Consider the following 20174-nt stretch of genomic DNA (forward strand, 5'->3'; position numbering starts at 1 on the left):
TTCACATGGTATTCAACTACTCATGTTTCCTCATTCACTATTCCAAATCTGTGTACATAAAAAAACTTGGATTAACAAATGAAATATAAGAACTTTCTTATAATGTAAGTTCTGCATCTATTAGGAACAGACTACATACATTGCTGACCTAGATTTTTCACTAAGTCTTTAAGCTGATTTCAGGAATAACACAAAAAGGCTGAAGACCTAACAACAACTTAATTTAGGGAGCCCTGCTATGTTGCATTTTGGACAATACAGGTTAAAGAATAAAACATCAGGAACGGGACCACTTAATACTGCATCCCATCATGCCCAATCCCAGAGCAACCAACAGTTTAAAAGTTTTAAAATATTAATAACAACAATCTTAAGTCATCATTGATTTGAACTTCCCCAAAGGCAGACAGAACAGTTTACTTTGGGGCTAATTACAAACAGACATGAGATGTCCCCTCTATTTATTGTGCAACAGACAAGCGCATACAGAATATTATTTTTATTTTTTTTTTTTTTGCTAAGGGATGTGGCATCATCTCCCAGAACACTGGTACTTGCATCACATCTCAATACATGCAGCTACAGAGACAGGAGCAAGGGCTATTGCTAATTTTACAAAAAAAAATGGTAAGGTTGATTATTCTCTACCCTTCAAAGATGGAAAGCCAGTGTTTGTGAGTGGAGAAAAAAAAACAATGCTATTAGGTTTCACTGCTACCTGGCTCTGAAATGGTAACATTCTTGCTTTTCTGCAGATGCGCATACCTTTAAGTTACAGATGCTAATGATATTGAAGCAGTTTGAAGGACATAATACTGAAAAATGAGGTAGTTAGGCATGCGAGTTTTGCGGTTTTGCGTTGGTTTTTTTTTTTGTTTTGTGTTGTTTTTTGTTGTTTGTTCTCCCCCCCGCCCCCCCCCCCCCCCCCCCCCCAATCACATATTATTAGAGGCGAGACTCTAGGAATGTTTCACAGCAAATATTTGTTAGAAACAAAAAAAAAAACCACAAACAACACACAGTTATTGATGTTTTAGATTTTAAGTCACCTTTAGGAAGGGAGGGTTATTCAGACAAATCAGGGGAAAAAAGAAATCTCAAGATAAGTCATTTCATCTTTTACACTTTCCAATTATAGGAAGCAATGAGCCTTAATACTATGTGGAGAGAAACACAGATTCCTGGAAGGCATGCTGTGCCGAATCAGTCACCAGACAATACCCCACCATGTTTTCTGTCCTTTCTCACAGATAGCTACTGTACTGGGTTCAAACTCAATTAACAAAAAGGAACTTTTTCAACATTGCTCAACTTTCTGCATTAATATGTGCTTAGTTATCATAGAAGATTCCCTCACATCTGTCTCAATATTTAGCTAGTCAGTCTAATGCATCTGGACATTTTTTTTATTTGTTGGGGGCTTTTTGCTTGTTTTTAGAGCAAGCTATCATACATGCTCTCCACCTTCCCACTCCCATCCTTTCTTCCTTGTCTTATACCTTGCTCTGAATCACCCACTGTGCACCATGGTTCCACAAAGGCCAGAGACATGCCCTCGGTGCCTTTAAACTGGCTATCTTCAACGTATTCAGCTGAATGGCTTGCTTTGCCTGTCGCTCTTCTCCCTCCACCTCCCCCACAACCCCATTATATGTTCATGTGGAAAAAGTGAGTAATTGCTCTCAGGCCCCCATATATGCCACTGATGTATGCACAGGCCTTAATCTAAGAGGAAAAAAATCCTATGGAAATCTGATCTCGACATCATATGTCTTCTGAGGCAGTGAAAAGACGACAGACAGCTTTTGAGCTATGAAAGTGGTTGTTCCTACCCGACTTTAACTATGAGCCATTACATTCAAGGTTCTGCTGTTATACAAGCAAAAATCCATAGGAGGGAACACCAGTTTGGAGCTCTGTGACCATCAAAGCAAGGCAACCACTAATGGCTTCTGCCTATTCTCACTTTACTACAAGAGAAAAAAATGTTCTACCATTCTTTGGTTTGAAAGGTGGGGGGAGAAGAGAAATTAAGTTCAGTTAAGGTTAGTCTACATGAAGATCAAAATATTTTGCCTGTAGAATTTTGTCACACCAAAAGAGATTATTTATTCCTAGAAAACCTGTTCCTAAAGAGGACTGGGTGATTTCTTCCATATACTTTCATCTCTAAAGATTAGGACCAGGCAACAGAGCATCTGAAGAATCACAAGCAAACCCATCAGCTTTAGAAAACATAAGCATAAATTACTATAGAAAGATTTTTGCATGATCAGAGTTCAAACTATTTCAGTTACAGTTCTATCATGAAAATATCCACTTCGATTGTATGAACATTTGACAAATTCTTACTTAACATATGCAGTAATATATGGGAAAAATATGCTAACAACAGAAATGCTATGAGATTAAAGGAATAGTAGGCATTAGTTCAAAAGACAACTCAGGAGTTTGTTACTTTGGGGTAGAAATAATATTCAAACCAAAGGCATTAAAATTACTAGACCCATTTTCAAGTGGTATACACACAAAATTTAGAAGCCTGTGCATCTTAGGCATGCAGCAGTTAGTACCATGAGAAGCACTTAAAGCTACTTTTGGCCAGATTCTGTATTTGCACAAAGTCTGTATAGGTACATGGATAATTGTTTACTCCAGGTGAAGATGTGATCTTCCTATATAGCATTCACACTTTTTTGCCACATTTTAACAAACAGCGCCCACATGGTAACAGCACAGCAATATGGAAATGGCCAGTGTCAGGAAAACGCTCCATTTGAGGCATAATAAATTGCATAAAATAAAATACAGGAAAATATTTGACAGATGGCATCTTCAAAACACTTCCTTCAGGAAGGCTGCAAACTGTAATATGGAGGGTTTTCTTTTGCTCTTTAGGAGAATGCTTTCTCATTTCCTATCAAGGTGAGCTAAGATGCCTCCTGATACCAAAAGGGCTGTTACCCCTGCAGATCAAGTTCTTGGGCAGGGGGAAAGATACAGACATATGTTGACAAAACAGTGCAGAGCACGTACTGGGAAAAATGGTAGTTCTTTGGAACATAAAAATCACTTTCACCAGCATTAAATAGATCAGAACTCTCTAAGTCAACTCATTTTCCTAGCTTCATACGAGTGCAACACAATAAAACTTCTCATTTCAGAAAGTGGGTTTCTCAAAACAGGTAAGAAAAGCCTAGGCCCAATTCTTTTTACGATTAGTTAATGAAAAAAATTTTGATTAATACAAGAATTAACAGCAGTACAAAACTAGTAATCACTCACTCACCTTGCTAGATAAGATCCTTGGTCTCACAAGAGTCTCTTAAACGAGTAGAATAGCAAAACTGGATTATTAAGGCTATCCTGTGGAGAAACGGAAAATGCCACCAGTATTCCACTACATATATAGTGGAAAGTAAAGCAGCACTGAGGAAGAAATTGATGGGAAAACACATGGGCCTGAATTTGACAGTGACTGTCCCTAAAAAGCTCTCTCAAGCTAAGCTTTACTAGACGGTGTCTCAGCATCAGTTCACAAGTGGCTGATGCCCACTTATCTCTCGAGTTGTTGTAAAAAACAATGCAAAAGCTACAGTGTCCATCTTATCAAGACATGAAAAGTCAAGGCGAGAATTCTTCAAGCTCTCAATCTGCATGATTAATGTCTATCACTGTTTCTTATCTCGCTCACCTGCTTGGTTTTGCCTCTTTCTTCAGATGGCAACTGTGTACGAATGGTACAGCTGGGAGTCATAGATCAGCTTCTAGATCTTTTGGAGAAGCATGTAGAGAGTGGGGACATCTCTGTTCAACATGCTGCACTCAGCGCACTTCGAAACCTTGCTATACCAGGTACAGAGTTTGAAGACAACTGACTTACTGTAATTCTTTGTAAAGACAGGTCATGTAATGGAGATGTGTGCAGCTCTGTCCAAGTCACCAACTCCAGTTCTTTGTATTTTGAGGGGCAATTGACCATTTTTCCCCCTGTAGAGACATATATATTTGAATAATTCATCAGGACTTCTCATCTACATAAAAGGTATAAATATAATAAAGTGTGATCTCATTGGCCGCTGATGAAATGTTGTCATATTAACAGTATACAGCAGTTCAAGACAAAAATTCAGAATAAGGTTTATAGTTTAAACTACAGTGTATGGGGTGGAGCTATCACATCACAACTGGAAGGGATTTCCTCAACCTGCTCCTCTCCTATAAAGCCAATATTCATTGATTATTTGGCTTTTGTAACACGCTTAAAAACTACAGTACTTAAAAGGGGGCATGTAAGAAAGATGGGGACAAACTTTTTAGCAGGATCTGTTGTGACAGGACAAGGGGTAATGGTTTTAAACTGAAAGAGGTAGATTTAGACTACATAAGGAAGAAATTTTTTATGATGAGGGTGGTGAGACACTGGCACAGGTTGCCCAGAGAGGTGGTAGACACCCCATCCCTGGAAACATTCAAGAATACCAGGTTGGATGGAGCTCTGAGCAACCTGACCTAGTTGAAGATGTCCCTGTTCATTGCAAGGGGGCTGGACTGGATGAGCTTTAAAAGGTTCCTTCCAATCCAAACTATTCTACGATTTTACTCTTGTGATATTTTGTTAATACAGGTCAGAAAGTTATGCTGCTTCTTATTGCAAATTTACTGCTTCCATGTAAAGGCCAGACACGTTTTGCTAGAGACTTAACGGTACGTTACCCTGCAACGCAGTCCTTACACAGCTCTACAGTACCCTAGAGAAGAGCGTGACAGCAAAATTATTTTGTGAAAACAAAAACTTGAATTTGTGTGCTATAATCATTGCTTTGAACAGTGAGAGCCCCAGAATGTACTAGTTGCTACTTAGCCTCCGCTACTTCCTTTTAAAGCCTGTTACACTCATTTCTTCTTGCAGGTAGCTCTCCTCAGAACTTCACTTATTGCTTTCAACTGGTTTTTTATATGCTTTCAAGTAATTTATTTAGTTTGGCTTACAGGATCATCACATCCTTTGGATCACAATAGCCAGTCACATCTTTCTACTCAGTATTTTCATAAACGTTCACACCATAAGCCCCTCACTGCTTCTATGTGTATTTTATTTTTCTGTGAAGAGATGTTCTACCACCATCCACATCAGCACACAGAGGCCTGTGCAAATTGCTTTTTGGTGCTAAGAGTATACAGCTTCTTGACCATGCATGCTAGCTACCTTACATCAATTACAACCTAACATAGAGCTGTTAGAAGATAATCACAGAATCATGAAAAATCACAGAAAGCCATCCAGCTGAAACTTGGAGAGTAGTTTTGTAGGCAAAATGTGACTAATTTTATTAGAATGAAAAGAAGGATTTTTTTTTCTATAAGCCTAGGCATGGGCTCCCACTTAGTTCTCATTGACTTCCCTCCTGTAATGTGTACAATAGGATTCAATGATTACAAGGAGCAAAGAAACCTATTAATCTCATTTGAAAGATAATAATTTTGATGTAGTTTCCCTTGAAAACAAGCAGAGATGATCACATTCTAACTCAAAACAGAACGCATTCCTCAACAAATACTAAGGTCTGCTTTTTGTAGTGCCAAGCCCAAGCATTCCTTGGGAACTCCTTAACAAAGCAATGAATGCAGATGATCTGCAAAGATGATAGGTCCCAGAACTCCAGAAAAATGTGGTTGCGGCTTACAACTTCATCCCTCTATCATTGCCTGTTACAGAGTTACCAGTACATCTTCATGTTCTTTGCAGCTGTACTTGCAAAGGCTAAGCTCTGAATTATAAAATATCAATGTATCAATATGGAGTCTATTTTGGTTATTTGTTCTGTTCAAGTGTGTTACAAACTATTTTAGATCTTTCTAAGTATGTAGGCAATGTAGGCACTTAAAATGCTATTTCTGCACCACACTTTTGCTCATCAATTGATAAAAATTTCATAACAGGGAAGCTGTAAGACATTCCTTCATGATAATACATTGCTCTATAGATACAGAAATTCTATCACTTTCAACAATACAGTCTGCTACCTGGAAAAAAAACCGAACACCAAACAAAAAAAAAGACTGAGTGCAAATCCAAATAAATCATAAAATTAAATTAATATGGGCTAATACTTACAAAGGTACACAGGGGAAGTCTTCAATTCAAGAGCAATCTTAAAAGAGAATAGGTGCTTATAAAAGAATTGAAAAAAGTCGTTATGCTGCTCTAAGTGAATGGAACCAGTCAAGGACATTAAGAGCAATTTACTTAACAGTGTCTACTTCCCAATTTGCCCCATAGGAGGAAGAGATAGAACAGTTATCTCCCTAATTTCACTGCCATGCCACCACCCCACCCCCTCAAAAAAAAAACCAACAAACCAAAACCTAAACAACAGGACATGAAGAAGATGGGAGGAAAATTCCTCTGGAGGAAGCGGCTTTCGGTAGCCCAGTTAAGAAGCATTAGGATTCTTTCCAGACAAGCTTCTGATTATCACCAGGGATTACTGCATTAACAACTGGAGGAAAGATGCAAGAATTAGGAGAGGGAAGTACAGAAACAAAGGCGTGAACAACAGGGGATCAGTAAGCTCAAATATGAAACCAAAATTCATTCTCAGGAAATAGTTATGTAAATGACTTCTGCCACCTAGTTCAGTTAAAATGAGCAAGCACAGGAAAGCCTTGCTCATGTGAGTGGGTGAGTAGATGGATAATCTATTACAACTAGAAAAACAAAGAGAAACAATGCTGTGCTTATCCTCTTAAGTACTTCGTTCAGGGCATAGCTGAGATCAAAAGTAACCAGAGTATAGTAACAGCAATTCCTAGGAAGTTTTTAGCTCAGAAGGAGCCTAAACAGTTTGGTAGTCCTAACTTCATTTCCAATTTCTCTAACATGTTAGACCTTTTGCTAAGAGCATAACAGAGCATAAAATTCTGAACAACAGTTATGTCCTATCTACATTTTTCACATGTGTAGTCACTGAGCTTCACATTCACATTCTTTTTTCCATTTTCTAGTTGTTAACAAGGTTCAAGTGCTAGAGGAAGGTGTGGCAGAACGGATTCAGGTACTTCTAAGATCAGAGGTGCCTCCTGTGCAGCTTAAACTTCTTGGGACACTACGGATGTTAGCAGATGGTCAAGGTAAGGAATTGCCAATGTTTCATGATGTCAACTACATGCTCCCCTCCTCCTGCAATACAACGGATGTGAAGGAGATTACAGGCTAAGTGTCCCGCTAACCTAATTCCATTCAGCCTGGAGAGGTTCCAACAGAGATGATTGCTAGGGGCTGCAAGCCTTCCATACTGACCCAGGCACCCTCACAGACAGATGAGAAACAAACTAAATGGAAGAGTCTGCAGTAGCCAGTGAAAAACGGCAAAGGCCTAAACCAAAAGTGTTTTCTACCAGAGATACACCAGCAAGGCATGAGTTTGATGGAAAAAGAGTCAGGCTGAGGCTTTGCAGTGCCAAGTCACAGGAAAGCAAATCAACAGGAAAAAAAAAAAAAAAAAAAAGGAGAATATGAAACAATCACAGGGAGCTGGGATGGAGAGAGGCAGGAGAAAATCCACTGTTTTGCTTCTGAGCAAAAGAATTTGTGCACTTCAACGGGCAAAGGACTTTCAGATCATGCACACAGTTCATTCAAATCTGGTGTTTTGTAAATTAAAAGGTCCTCCTGTTCCTGTTAAGAATAACTAATTAGATTTTATCTCAAAGAGCTCTATTGCTGGTAGACATCAGGAAGTCCCTATCAGACTGCTTCAGGGTGCTTTTGCTGAACAAGCCTCAGGCTGAGGTTCCACTCACCACCCTCTTACAAGTTCCAGCTTACTGTATTTAACTGGATTACCGTAATCTCCTCAGACTAACATGTAACATCTATGTAACATCTGACCCAGAAACAAAAGGAGGTAATATGCAGGTGATTCTGCGACAACAAGTAACTCAACTCAAAACAAAGATGTTCAACTAAGCTACAAACAGGACCAGGGTGATGCCCCTATCAGCTAAAACTATCCCTTCCGTTCCATGTGTTAATGGTGGTTCTTCCTCAAGTCTTTGCTTCAGCAAAGCTCTGAGACACAAAACTTCCCAGTATCTTAAAACCACGCAGACTTTCCCCCCACATTTTTCCCTTTCTGAATTTGCTTCCAAAAGCAGGGATCTCCCCGGTTACTTTCTTTCAGGCCTGGAACTATTTAAAGAGATTGGAAAAGCAGAAAGATTGGGAAAAGCTCACAGACCCTTTATAGCCCTTCTCAGGGAATGTACACTTCCCATGAAGGCCTCTACCACACCTTTCCTCCTTTGGAGCACCCAATGCACATTTCATGCTCATCTGCTCTGGTCCTCCAGCACCAAGAGGTAGGGGGCGGACATGGGACAGGACTCAATATGACCAAAATTAAGTCAACAAGAAAACCCCTTAATTACAAATAACTACATGAGACCCCTAAATTTGAATTAATTCTTGCAGCCACAGTGTAATTTTGCAAACAGGGTATTTCTACACCCAAAGTTAGCATCTGTCTGGTGACTACTCTTGCCTCTCAGTTGCTACATCTGTTGCCTAACTGGAAGTGCTGTGCATTTATATCCTCAGTTCACGATCAAACAGAACACATCGAACCAGCACTTTGGCAGTTTACAAAACCAGCTCTTTTGTGCTCAAAGCCAAATGGGCGAACACTCAGTTCCTACAAAAAGGCACATTAAGTTTTGCACATTACTACTTTCTTATCTTTCTCCTAGTACTCCTCACTTAGAAGAAAATTCCAGTTGAATCAAGATGTAGAATTTCAGTCTTAAGTACTGAACAGAATCAACTAACTGAAATCACTGAAGCAGTGTCTACCAGGATTTTCTCCGGACTGAACCCTTGCTTAACATATTTGGTTAAAATAGAGTATGTCAGCCTTCAGCACCCTTAACTGCATTTTTCTTTGGCTTAGGAAATCACTTTCCAACAGTTAGTCACTTTTGATCCACAGCACTTTAAAGATGCATTATTAAACTGCAATAAGATTCACACAGAACCATGTGTGAGACTGATGCAATATTTAAAGAGCACGACTTAAATCCCTTCTGCTGTTGAACTTTTAAGATTTTGGGGAGTAGTCTCCCTTAACAGCAACAAGATTTAAACCATATCACTAGAGTTCCACTTCTTAGAAAAAGTTAAATCTAGTGAGGGTTTTTCCAGATGTCAGCCACAGATTAATACTTCTAGCAAGTTTTAAGATTGCATTCCCTTGTGTTTCAGGAGTCCTAATTATAAGGCTCCTCCAAACACTGGGAAATTTTGATGATGCCCAATACACAGTTCACCACACATTCTTGAGACATGCAATTACAGACATGCTGCAATTCTGTACCAAGACTTAGCTTCCCACCTGCTACCAACAGTAATTATTACCACTACCAAGAGCACTCAACCAGAACAGGCTCCGAGGAGCCCATGATTACATTTGTGCAGGGCTCAAAGAGCAAATGCAAGAAACCAAACAGGAAAGGGACACTCGTCATGAAGACTTCAGTATAGCAACAGAATATCTGCTTTCAAAGATATGAAGCTGTTCATTTCAAGCCCTGCTCCAGCAGCCTCTTAGATAGGGCAGCTCTTGGAGGTAAAGAGCAAAGGTCGGTCTTCTGATAGACCTAACACAACTAGCATTCCTCAGGTTAAGATCTCTAAGATCCCTTAAAAGCCCAACACTGTAGTTACAGCTTTTAAAGCATACCGAGTTCTATACTCACAATTCTTTGACAGAAACATTGCAAGGTCTAATTTTGAATGTCTCCTGATGATGCTTTTCTCCTCAGCCGACGCAGCTGAAATCTTGGGCCAAGACCCCATGCTGCTCAACAGACTTGTGCAGTGGTGCGATGCCAACGACCACACCGGCATTCATGGAGAAGCAAATCGGCTGCTGGCATCCATCATGCATCACAACAGATCCCAAGTATGACTACTATTGGTCTGATATGTTTCTACTTTCTATCTTTCTCAAATCTTTTTAAAGCTTGTTGATACAGCTAGGTGTGCAGTGTTAAACAGCACACACAGCTTTATTGTTAAAAACATGAAAGTTCACAGTAAAACCTCCCCTAGTCTGCCTCAATACCAAGACAAAACACATATTTTTCTTATAGATATGCACATTCATAATTGTAAGTATTGATATTCCAAAACAGACCACCTCTAAGCAGACATGAATGATCAACGCCAAAAGCAATGTTATCTCTAGTCTCCAAATATCATCAATTTGCATTGCACCAGGCAAATAATTTTCCATCTCTTCAAAGGCTGAAGAGTATAATCTCATTTCTCTCTTCATTCTATTTTATTTGTAAAGATTTCCGTCTGTGATATTTTACCTTTGCTTTAACAGGAAGTGGTCAGAGCCATCCAGGAGGCGCAAGGAGTGAAGCATCTGGTTTCCATGACAACAAGTAAACACGCTGCCATGCAGAATGAGGCTCTGAATGCCTTGGCAATAGCATCTGCAATCGATTTAGGTATTTTTTTTCTGCTAAAAGTATTAGAGCTATGCAAGATCTTCAGTTACAAAGAAACTCTGTCATGCTGTTAATTCTACATAACATGGAAGATAAAGCGTATTTCTTGTCTAGATTTAGCTCTTCAGCATGAAATAAAGGTCAGCCATCCAGAAGATCACAAAAGCAACAGGCTTCAAGAATTGCCTGAAGATTTAGGGTAGAGTCAAATGATCAAGCTGTCTGGACAGGGACAACCTTAAGTTGCATGGTACGATGCTAGAAACCTACACACACAAAGCACAGAAGTAAAGATGAAAGACTAGAGAAAGAGATGAAAAAGTCTAAATGAACACAAAATTAAGGATAAACTCTGGACTTGAATAGTCAGTGAAGCCTAAAAGTGGAGGAAATAATCTTCAGAAGACAGATAATTGAATGCAAGAGACAAAGCAGAAACACAGATAAAAGGGCCTTATAAGAAGCTGCAAATGAAAAAAGTGAAAAACTGAAGGTTCTAGCTACTTTTACTGGGCTTATTTTCAGAGATTGAGTATAATTTTTTCCCAGGGTTTTTTTTTTTTTCCCATGTATGACTGATCACGTTTGAAAATGGGTCTCAATTTATTACAATAAAGATTTTCACCACAAATCTACATACATCAAGAGATAAATTGAAAAGAACTATCAACTTGCAATTTCTTGTACCAACAAAGCAAGACAGTAAAGCACCCATTTCACTGCTTGGTCCACCAATAAAGCTCTCAAACTCAGTTGGGTAACTAATGTGAACCAACTCTTCCAGCACTGATCATCACAAAGTTTTATCTACGATGAGGTTATTTTATACAGTCTATAGTATACATGTTCTGTCTTCCAGAATGAGGCCAGCAAAGAAACACTACAGAAAATACAGTAATTCTCCAGTACAGAAAACAGATGCACAAGACATCAGCGTAAAGCCAATTTGAAATAAGGCCAGTCAGGGATTTTATTTAAAAAAAAGCAAGCATGTTCACTTTCTAGCTTCTTCTCAGGTAACAGCTCATGTATTTGTTTACTTATTTTTCAGAAACCCTTGAAGAATCTTTTAAAGAATCACAGTTAGTTCAAAGCTTACACAAACTTCTACAAGATGATAATACAAGTCCTGAGGTGAAATATAATTCAATGGGTCTTTTGTGCAGTCTTCTTAATTCAGGTAACATAATTTTAAGTTGTCTGTGATGAAAAGATGGGAGTTTGTGGCAAAGACAAGTGTTTTCTGTTACCAAAATGTGCTGCTTGTGATGTTACAGTCAGTGAGTAGTAAAAGATATTCAAGAGGTTCATTCTTTATTGATCACCAAAAATCCCAGTCAAGTAGCTTCTTTGTTTTTGGAAAGTTGATTAAACCATCAGCTGAATAAAAAAAGAAAGGCTTTATTCCAGTGAGTCAGTGGCATAATCAAGTCATGAAACAGCAGAATTAGAGCCTTGGAATAAAGGCATCTTTGTCCAAATTCACCATGCACAAGTGTCTGGCAGTCCCAGGTCCTGTATGTACCCCAGTATTTTTGTGTTCAAAGAAATAATGAGTCTGTGTTATCTTCCACAGGCAGGCATGCATTTGTTCTCCCTATGCTGTAAGTAAACTAGAAGCCGAGATAAAACAGCGGGTTTAGCAATGCTGTCTTTGCACAGCAACTTTTAGTAAAACGTATGAAGGATATGCTTTCAGATTCTCACTCCATGGTTAGGGCAGACTTAAAATGCTTCAAGCAAGATCAGACTCATCCTGGATATGTGGCACTAACTGAAAAAAACACCCTGAAACCAGGAGTCCAAAGACCTCATGCCATTTTCTCACATCTTAATATATATATCATATAAGTTGAAAATAATGATTGTGCTCAAGCAAGGATCTGCCACACAGGGAGCTGCTTTTCAAATCCTGGAGCTACCTTATATTGGCAGACAAGCTGGATTTTGTAGTACTCTATTTTTTCCCTGTAGCCATTCAGATATTGGAATAGGAATAAGCATTTGCATCCTTCAGTGCTACCACAGAGTATTGACACAATTAATGTGATTTAAGACTTCTTCCAGAGGTCCATATACATAGTACTTTATAGACTAACATTAGGAGTTGTGTCTTATTAATATGAAAGGCTAACAGAAAGCCTACAGGCAAAAGAATGCTGGAACTTGTCCTATATTATATTTTCACCAAAGTACTTTTCCTCTGTTCAGTCACTTCTTGGAAGTCAAACAGGAGAAAACAACATCTTAACTGGTTCAAGACTTTCAATGGCTGAAAGGGTATCTATTGAGAGAAATTTGTTTAAATTAAAGCAGTTCATTTTAAACAGCAAGCACTCCAAACTTATCTTACAGCAGTTATTGGGAGTCACTATGCCATGGCACATCACTAAAAGTCACCATTTCATCTCCAATTCAGGTGATCTGAGACAAGAAATAGAAGAGGACAAGATTAAAGAAACCCTCGAACAACTCTGCAGTCACAGCAATGCAAATGTAGTCAAGGAAGCTGTCACAACATTACAGGTTTTGAGAGGAGAGACACCCCACTAACCTCCCTTCTTCCTCATTGCAACCCTGCACTGCTGCTGCTGCAAATGCAATAAAATGCCAGCTTAGACAACCCTACCTTGCATTTGTCATGCTGCCACATAACCAACACTACGAAAGCCCAGGTACAGTTCCTGCTTTTAAAGCTACACATACAAAAAAAAAAAAAAAAAGAAAAAGTCATTTGCTCATCTATTTGGCCTACAGATGCTTGTATCACTGCTGCTCTTCACTGAGCTACTAACACGTGGCAGTAGGAATGAGGGCTGTCAAGCAAGTGGTCTTAAACATCACATGAGAAGCATCAGGCAATTACCACTCGTGTAAATACATTTTATACATTATATTATGCAACCTGAAACAATGGGGTTTTAGATTAGTGAGAGCTGTAGCTTAAACAATGCAAAGGGCTAATTGCCACCAATCCAATCTCTGCACACTGCCACAAAACTAAATGTAAACCAATTCCCCCTTCAACTGCCAATTTTAAAACTCACGTCCAAGTTTTTAACCTACTAGTGTCACAAGCTATATTCCTAAATATCTGAGGTCACAGTCTTGTTCTTTTCAAAGTTGCAGCTATTGTAATGCTGAATGACACTCAGTAGAAGCAAAGTTTACAAGAAACTGCAGTCAACCTCCATACAGTGCTTGGACAAGATAGAAATTAACGACAGTTACAAATTACAAAGCGGACATGTGAAGATTTGGAGGCAGCTGGCATTTCATTAAGTTATCTCCAGTAAGAAAACCTAGGTTTAACTTTAAAAATTAAAAAACTGTAGTATGAAAAATGCCTCTGAACATTTCTACAGAAACTTTTCTTATTTAAAAATGGTCACCTGACAAAAAAAGCTAACGGGATCTATTGCACAACGTGTTCTTATGGGAACTTCCTGAAGCCATTGCAAGCATGTTGCAGAGTCCCACTGCCAAGAGGTAGGAGATCAAAGTAAAAATGTAGTGGTAGATGCTGAAGAGCTAAGTAACAATTACTCTTTTGAGCCAGCAGTAAAAGTTATTGAGAAAACAACAACAGAGAGTATTGACCTTCAAAAATTATTACAAAGCAGGGAATATTTAAAAGTCAACAAGGCCTCCTGTACTCGAACAATTTGAGTTTAACTGGCTTATGCCTGCAAAAGTGCAAAAGCTTTCCCACTTGCAAAATTTGTTAACACCATTTAGCTCACCACATTTGCCACCAAATATCACCTTGAGGAGTACTCTTGAGAAAGAGGAATTTCATAAAACCACCCAAGCAAGCTTTGACCACATTGTAGGAGAAGAAAAAAAAAAAACAACCAACACACACACACACAACAAAAAAACCTGAGATGAACCACATGCAATCTTCTCTAGTTTAAAGCACACAGTGATAGGGGTGTCAAAATCGGCACAGCTTCCAACAATCTCAACTTCAAAATGAGATCTGGGGTTGTGCCTAAACAGGCATTAGTATGAAACAGACCAGGATCTATTACAAGTTCTATAGATACACACCAAATAGCCACATTCAAGCGAAGTCATTGTTAGCAGAAATGATCCAGTCTTAATATTCTAGAGTATCCAATTCTGGATATTGCATTATTCAAATACAGTAATTATCTATTGGTTAAATGTCTCTCTGACCTTATCAAAACTAAAATCAGGTTTTAATGCATTGAAGAAATGTTAAAATGGCCAAAGAAGCAGACACAAGCCTATTTCTGCAAGCCTCATCTTCTAATCTGGAAGTTCCCTTCTGCACTCTTAAAGAGCAATTTCAGGAACATTGCTCAGAAATGACAAAGCATAGACTGCGCAAATCACAAGAGCAATAACTGTGGATAATAGCTGTCAAAGTGCAAACAGCAGTGCTAACTTTTTAGGTGTCTACATATTTAATAACTTCTGTACACCATTCTGCAACTCCTCACTTGTTTGGCTTTCCATTAACAATGGAAAGAAAAGCACCAGTGTTACCCTATTATTCAGCAGCCCAGACTGGAAAAAAAAATAATCAAGAATTAGTTTTGGCAAAACATACACATGAGCACCGGCAGATCTTTACCATTTCTGTAGTTATCCACAAACTGCAGTCTCAGTAGCCAGCCTAAACTGTACAGAAGGAAATACTAATGACTAGAAGCAAGAAATCTTAGAAATCAAACTCCAGGCATACAAAACATTAAATTTTATTTAATCAATCAAACTTAAGGCTTGAGAAAAAAAAAAAATACTGAAAGTCACTCAAAAAAGCCATCTCAGAAGAGGAGACAGAGCTTCCCCTTCCACTGGCTACACAATGTTCAAGCTGCATGATAACCCACAGGCATTAGGGGGAAGGAAGAGGAACGGGTGCAATGGGGAGACAAAAAACAAGGCAATTCTACACATAAGCCAACTGCCACATCAACCTGAATGGACCAGAGGTACAAGTCTATCCACATGGCACTGTATGAGGGTCACCAAAACTAAAGGCCCCTTTGGAGGAAGTATTCAGGTCTTCAGGAGGCAACCAAAGCTCCTTTGGTCATGGCAAATTTTTCAGTGCTTATATTCATCGTCCTCCCTCATCTTCACATACAGGGAAACTGTGTCCAAATGCAGGTATATTAACAGAAACAAAAGGGCAGTTGCACTGTCAAACACACTGACAAATAAATACATTGTTTCACAGAAATAAATTGTGCTCATTTCTGAGAAATAAAAGTGATCACACCGAAAAGTTTCCTTCTCTCAGTCTAGTTATTCATGTCTGATCTCATCTTTGACATCATTAAAAACCCTGTTTCCATTGTAGTGTTTGTGGAGTTGTTCCAAATGCAACCACTGAAATCTAGACATCAACAATTTTTCAAACCTCTCTGGGCGAGATCATTGAATTGCTTCTCCTTCGAGGTTTTAGAGGCAAGCTCACACCCAACTGCTTCTGCTGACAAGACTTTTAAACCATAGCCTAGATCTTTAGCCATGAAGTCATTGCAGGTCCACAGAGAAGGTGCTAAATACAACTAACAAGAACGTGGTAAGAAAGTATTCCCATTCCAAGTCTGAAATTATACCAGCCATGTGTGCCACCAGTTGGGGTGCACTTCAAGACATCTAAGAGTAAACCAGTATAGAGCCCTAGGGTTTTAAAAGTGATACTGAATAAGCACAGAGCAGTTCATCCACAGTGGGGTTAAAAAAAAAACAAAAACAAAAACAAAAAACAAATCACCCCATGAATTTAAAGATCCTCAAATAGGCTGAAGTTGCTCTCTTGAATTCAGTTCCAAATAACTGCAGCATTGATACAAAGCTGGTGTCAACGTGGCCAAAGCCAGTACAAACAAGCTGTGGAAAGACAACACTTCAATTAAATTCTGTTTTGCATACAAACAGTACTTCAAGAAGAAACCAAGTATTCATTTGTCTTCAGGCAACTTGGCAAGACTTGCAGACACTGGAATCCTGATCCATGACACTGGCTCAGCAGCAGCTCATTTCAGTGTACAAACTCCACAGGTATCTTTGACACCATGATGATTCTCACCAACTGCTGAAATTACTTCCCAGTATTAGGAGCTTTCTGTGTCAGAAAGTGGCAAAGGGAAAAGTACTCCCTAGATGCAATTGTCAATGCAATGTTTTACAAATAAAAAGTTACAAAAACTTCCTTCCCCTGTTTTACATACATCAGATTATTACACAAAACCATTACACTTTAGTTGGTTGATGAGGTGTTGTAAAGTTTCAAGCACCAAAATTTAGAGCAAAGGTTGCTGGACACTTCTTCACTGCTTAAAAAGTAGCAGTAACAGCAGGAAATTTTTGGCTGCTCCTAATGCATTAGATTCAACAAATAAGTAATAAAAACCTCAAATTCAAGACTCTACAGAAGAAATGTCACTTGATCTCCCCTCAGTGATTTACTGCTATTGTTTCCTTGTTGTATATCCAAGCTAAAACAAAAGAAAAAATAATCACAGTGCACTTCTAGCGATTTTACTTTCAGGTTTTCAGATGAGTAACAGCAGACTGCTCTCTCTCTACTGTAAGGAAATCAGCCATCCTTAGACAAGCTTCCTTTTCCTTCCTGTTGTGCCTCAATCACTGGCCAGAAAAAGGACTATGAAAGCTGAATTAAAGTACACATGAGACGTACAGCATTGTCTGTGAAGTGCTGCTCAGATTAAAAGCCAGAAGGATGTCTCGACAACCAATACAGACAAAAAGATTCTTACTGTTGATTTGCTTTTGCCAGTGAAACATTCATTAATACATGCATAATAGAAAAAAGGACAGTAGAGAGATATTTAGAAGTTTAGCTTCCCAAGAAAGCCATATATTTTGGAAATAGAAGTATTAAATCCTTCAGGCAGACTACATGTAGTAAAATATCATAGTAAAAATATATACTTTTCTAAAATTTACACTATGTTAGGCACTGTAAATTAACCTGCTCTCCCTGAAGAAAGTGGTGTCACTGGAAGCAGCAAACAATGTTAGTTGTATGCCCCACAGTAAAACTGACAGCTACAACTACTTCCAAGAACTCTGCGCTTTTATTACTTCTACCTTATAGCTAAACATACTATGCCAAAGCCTTTTAAAGTAGTCTGAAACTCTTACTGAACTACATACAGATCCATCTACTGAATCCCCAAGAAGGGAGGGCAGGAAGAAAGAGAGTTTAGATTTCTTCCAATAAAAAATAAAAAAAAAATATTAAAAAAAAATAATCACTTCAGCAGGAGTAGTTCAGTTTGGTGCAGAAGATGACTGTGAAGAAGTCATTCTGGTTCACCACATTGTGACGGGCATTTGAACCAGGTATCTGAATGCAAGCAGAACTGATGATTCAATAGCTTTACAGAAGATTTAAACATTCAGCAACTACTAATCTTTCACTAAATGTGTATTTCCTCATCAAATGGCGATTTCAATAGGGATCAATGACTAATTTAAATGTTTTTCATCAATCCTGATATTAGCAGTTAGGACTTGTGAAGATCAATACAGCAGTTGAGAGAAACCAGAGGAAAAGCAAAACCGTCAACAGCTAGCACAGCATGCTTGCTACCAACTGAAACAAGCTGCATTTTGAAATTTCTGCAGACAGCACTTGTAAAAGGTATTTCTGATCAATAAAAAGCTAAGTATCGTTAAAGAGTTTTTTCTTCTATAAATAAAGAATATTTACATTTTTTTGACATGAAACAGCATCAGAGATTTACACCCCCTTGCCTTAAATGGAGATTTCTAACACACAGCGCTACAGATAGTCAAGATTTTTCCCCTCTTGAGAAAAGGCTTCCATTTTCAAACAGCATTGTTTACTCAAGTTCTGATGCTGAGCACAAGTTCCTGCTCCCAAGACATCACATTTTTCCCAGTCAAACAGAACTATCACTGTTTCTGTACAACTGAAAACCAATTAGAGAACCAGATAATTTGTGACTTTTTTTCCCTCCAATTTCCAATATCATGACAATTACATTGCTGGATATCTTGCCAAAAAATGACTGCATGACTCTACTGTAGAGATTAAAAATATTTCAAGATCATGAAGAAATCAGCATGCCTTCTGAAAAGATTACATTGAGATTGATGCCAGTTGGGAGTGAAAACAGAACAATCTTCACAGTAATCCTTCAAGGAAAGGATTTACAGCAGTTTCACATCTCCTTGCAACAACCTTTAAAATCTGTTCCACCAATGTCTTGGGAAATTCCATTTCTTCCTCAGAGATCAATGCTGGTGCATCAAGTTGTCTCATTAGAAAAAAGGTAGGCAGGTGTGTGTGTACAGGGTTGGTTTTCTTCTGTACCAGCTTCCAACAAAAAAGCATAAGCAGGGTAAAATCCACATAAGACTTTTAGTAACAGGATTATTTCATGGTCTGTGCATTTCTTCTACCTTGGTGTCCGACCGATAACCGTAAAATACACTTTTTTTGCAACATGTGTCTGCTTTTATATTCAGAAGGCATTACCTGCCTTTACAGCTTCAATATCAGAAATCAACGTCCTGGCTAGGAAAATCCCAAAAATCTAAAAAGACAAAAAAAATAACCATTTGTGAGATGAAACACTTATAACCTACCAGTCTGCCAGATGTTTGTTTGTAGATTCAGGTATCATTTCATAGCCAGGATCATCCATCAAAGCATGGCTATTACTAAACAGTAAAGGCAGCAGAATCTTGCAGCAAATAAAACTCATGAGAAAAAGGTGCTTTCACATAACACTTCAGAAGCATTCAAAATAATAAGCTTCTAGGTACCTTAGAGCTGGAAGAAATCCACTTCAAGTCTGAATCTTGTAACACACCTATTGCTAAAGTTACAAATCAGGCATTTGCGTTCATTCCACAACTTTGGATAATCCACTCAATTTTCTGATCATTTTTTTTTAAATACATGCATAATGCACAACTGCCTGTACTAAAATGAAATTCTTGTCAGAAACAGTAGTGAAAAAAGTTCCAGATTATTCTGAGACATTTAAGTTTGCAATTCCAATGTTCACTCAAGTTCTCAGGGGAATCTTCCTTTACAAGTTCAAGATAAATTCACAACTCAGCACATTTCATGAAACATTCTTGGAAAAACAAAAGACTGGGGTGAAGCTTCAGAAAAGCCAGAAGATTCGTTTTAGAAGGAGTCAGGTTATGTCTAACTCTCAGTCTCACCATGAAATAGTTTAATCCACAAGAAAGAGCCAATTTGAAAATATAAGCAACTGAAAGTGGCTTCACAGAGACTCAGGACAAGAACAACAACAAAATCAAGTTGTTGTCAACATGCCGCCAAAAGATTAGACTTCATATCTTGAGTGCCTTCCTAGCAGAAAGTGGTGTTCTCAGGACAGCAGCTCTGGAGCCGTGGAAGCACCATCACTAGATGGTGATAAAATATCAAAAGCCAAGCAATAGAGGGCAGCACTGCCATGGCTGGGAAAAAGTATTTTGCCAGTACTCTACGTGCAACTATTTTCAGTTAAATGGGAAATACATTCTACAGAACATTTACAATTTTATTTCCCACCAAAGTGAAGCAGTACTGTAGCAAAGAAACTTAGGCATGTGTAAACTGCCACAATGAAAGCAGGATCCACCTCAAAAGTAGTAATCTGGTA

At 38.5% G+C, this 20174-nt stretch overlaps 2 protein-coding genes across 2 annotated transcripts in view; one reads left to right on the forward strand and one right to left on the reverse strand.

The window, feature by feature from the left end:
* Positions 1-14211, forward strand: part of LOC130154893 (rap1 GTPase-GDP dissociation stimulator 1-like) — a 33852-nt gene extending 19641 nt beyond the window's left edge. Inside the window, exons 8-13 of the mRNA XM_056351575.1 lie at positions 3721-3855; positions 7009-7134; positions 9823-9962; positions 10392-10518; positions 11570-11698; positions 12938-14211. Of these exons, the coding sequence (XP_056207550.1) occupies positions 3721-3855; positions 7009-7134; positions 9823-9962; positions 10392-10518; positions 11570-11698; positions 12938-13071 (791 nt within the window). The 3' untranslated portion in view covers positions 13072-14211. The remainder of the gene's footprint in view (positions 1-3720; positions 3856-7008; positions 7135-9822; positions 9963-10391; positions 10519-11569; positions 11699-12937) is intronic.
* A 1018-nt stretch (positions 14212-15229) lies between these two features.
* TSPAN14 (tetraspanin 14) overlaps positions 15230-20174 on the reverse strand; it is a 41679-nt gene continuing 36734 nt past the window's right edge. The window contains exon 9 of the mRNA XM_056351576.1: positions 15230-19088. Within this exon, the coding sequence (XP_056207551.1) occupies positions 19017-19088 (72 nt within the window). The 3' untranslated portion in view covers positions 15230-19016. The remainder of the gene's footprint in view (positions 19089-20174) is intronic.

The sequence above is a fragment of the Falco biarmicus genome, chromosome 9, assembly GCF_023638135.1.
Source record: "Falco biarmicus isolate bFalBia1 chromosome 9, bFalBia1.pri, whole genome shotgun sequence".
Classification (NCBI taxonomy): domain Eukaryota; kingdom Metazoa; phylum Chordata; class Aves; order Falconiformes; family Falconidae; genus Falco; species Falco biarmicus.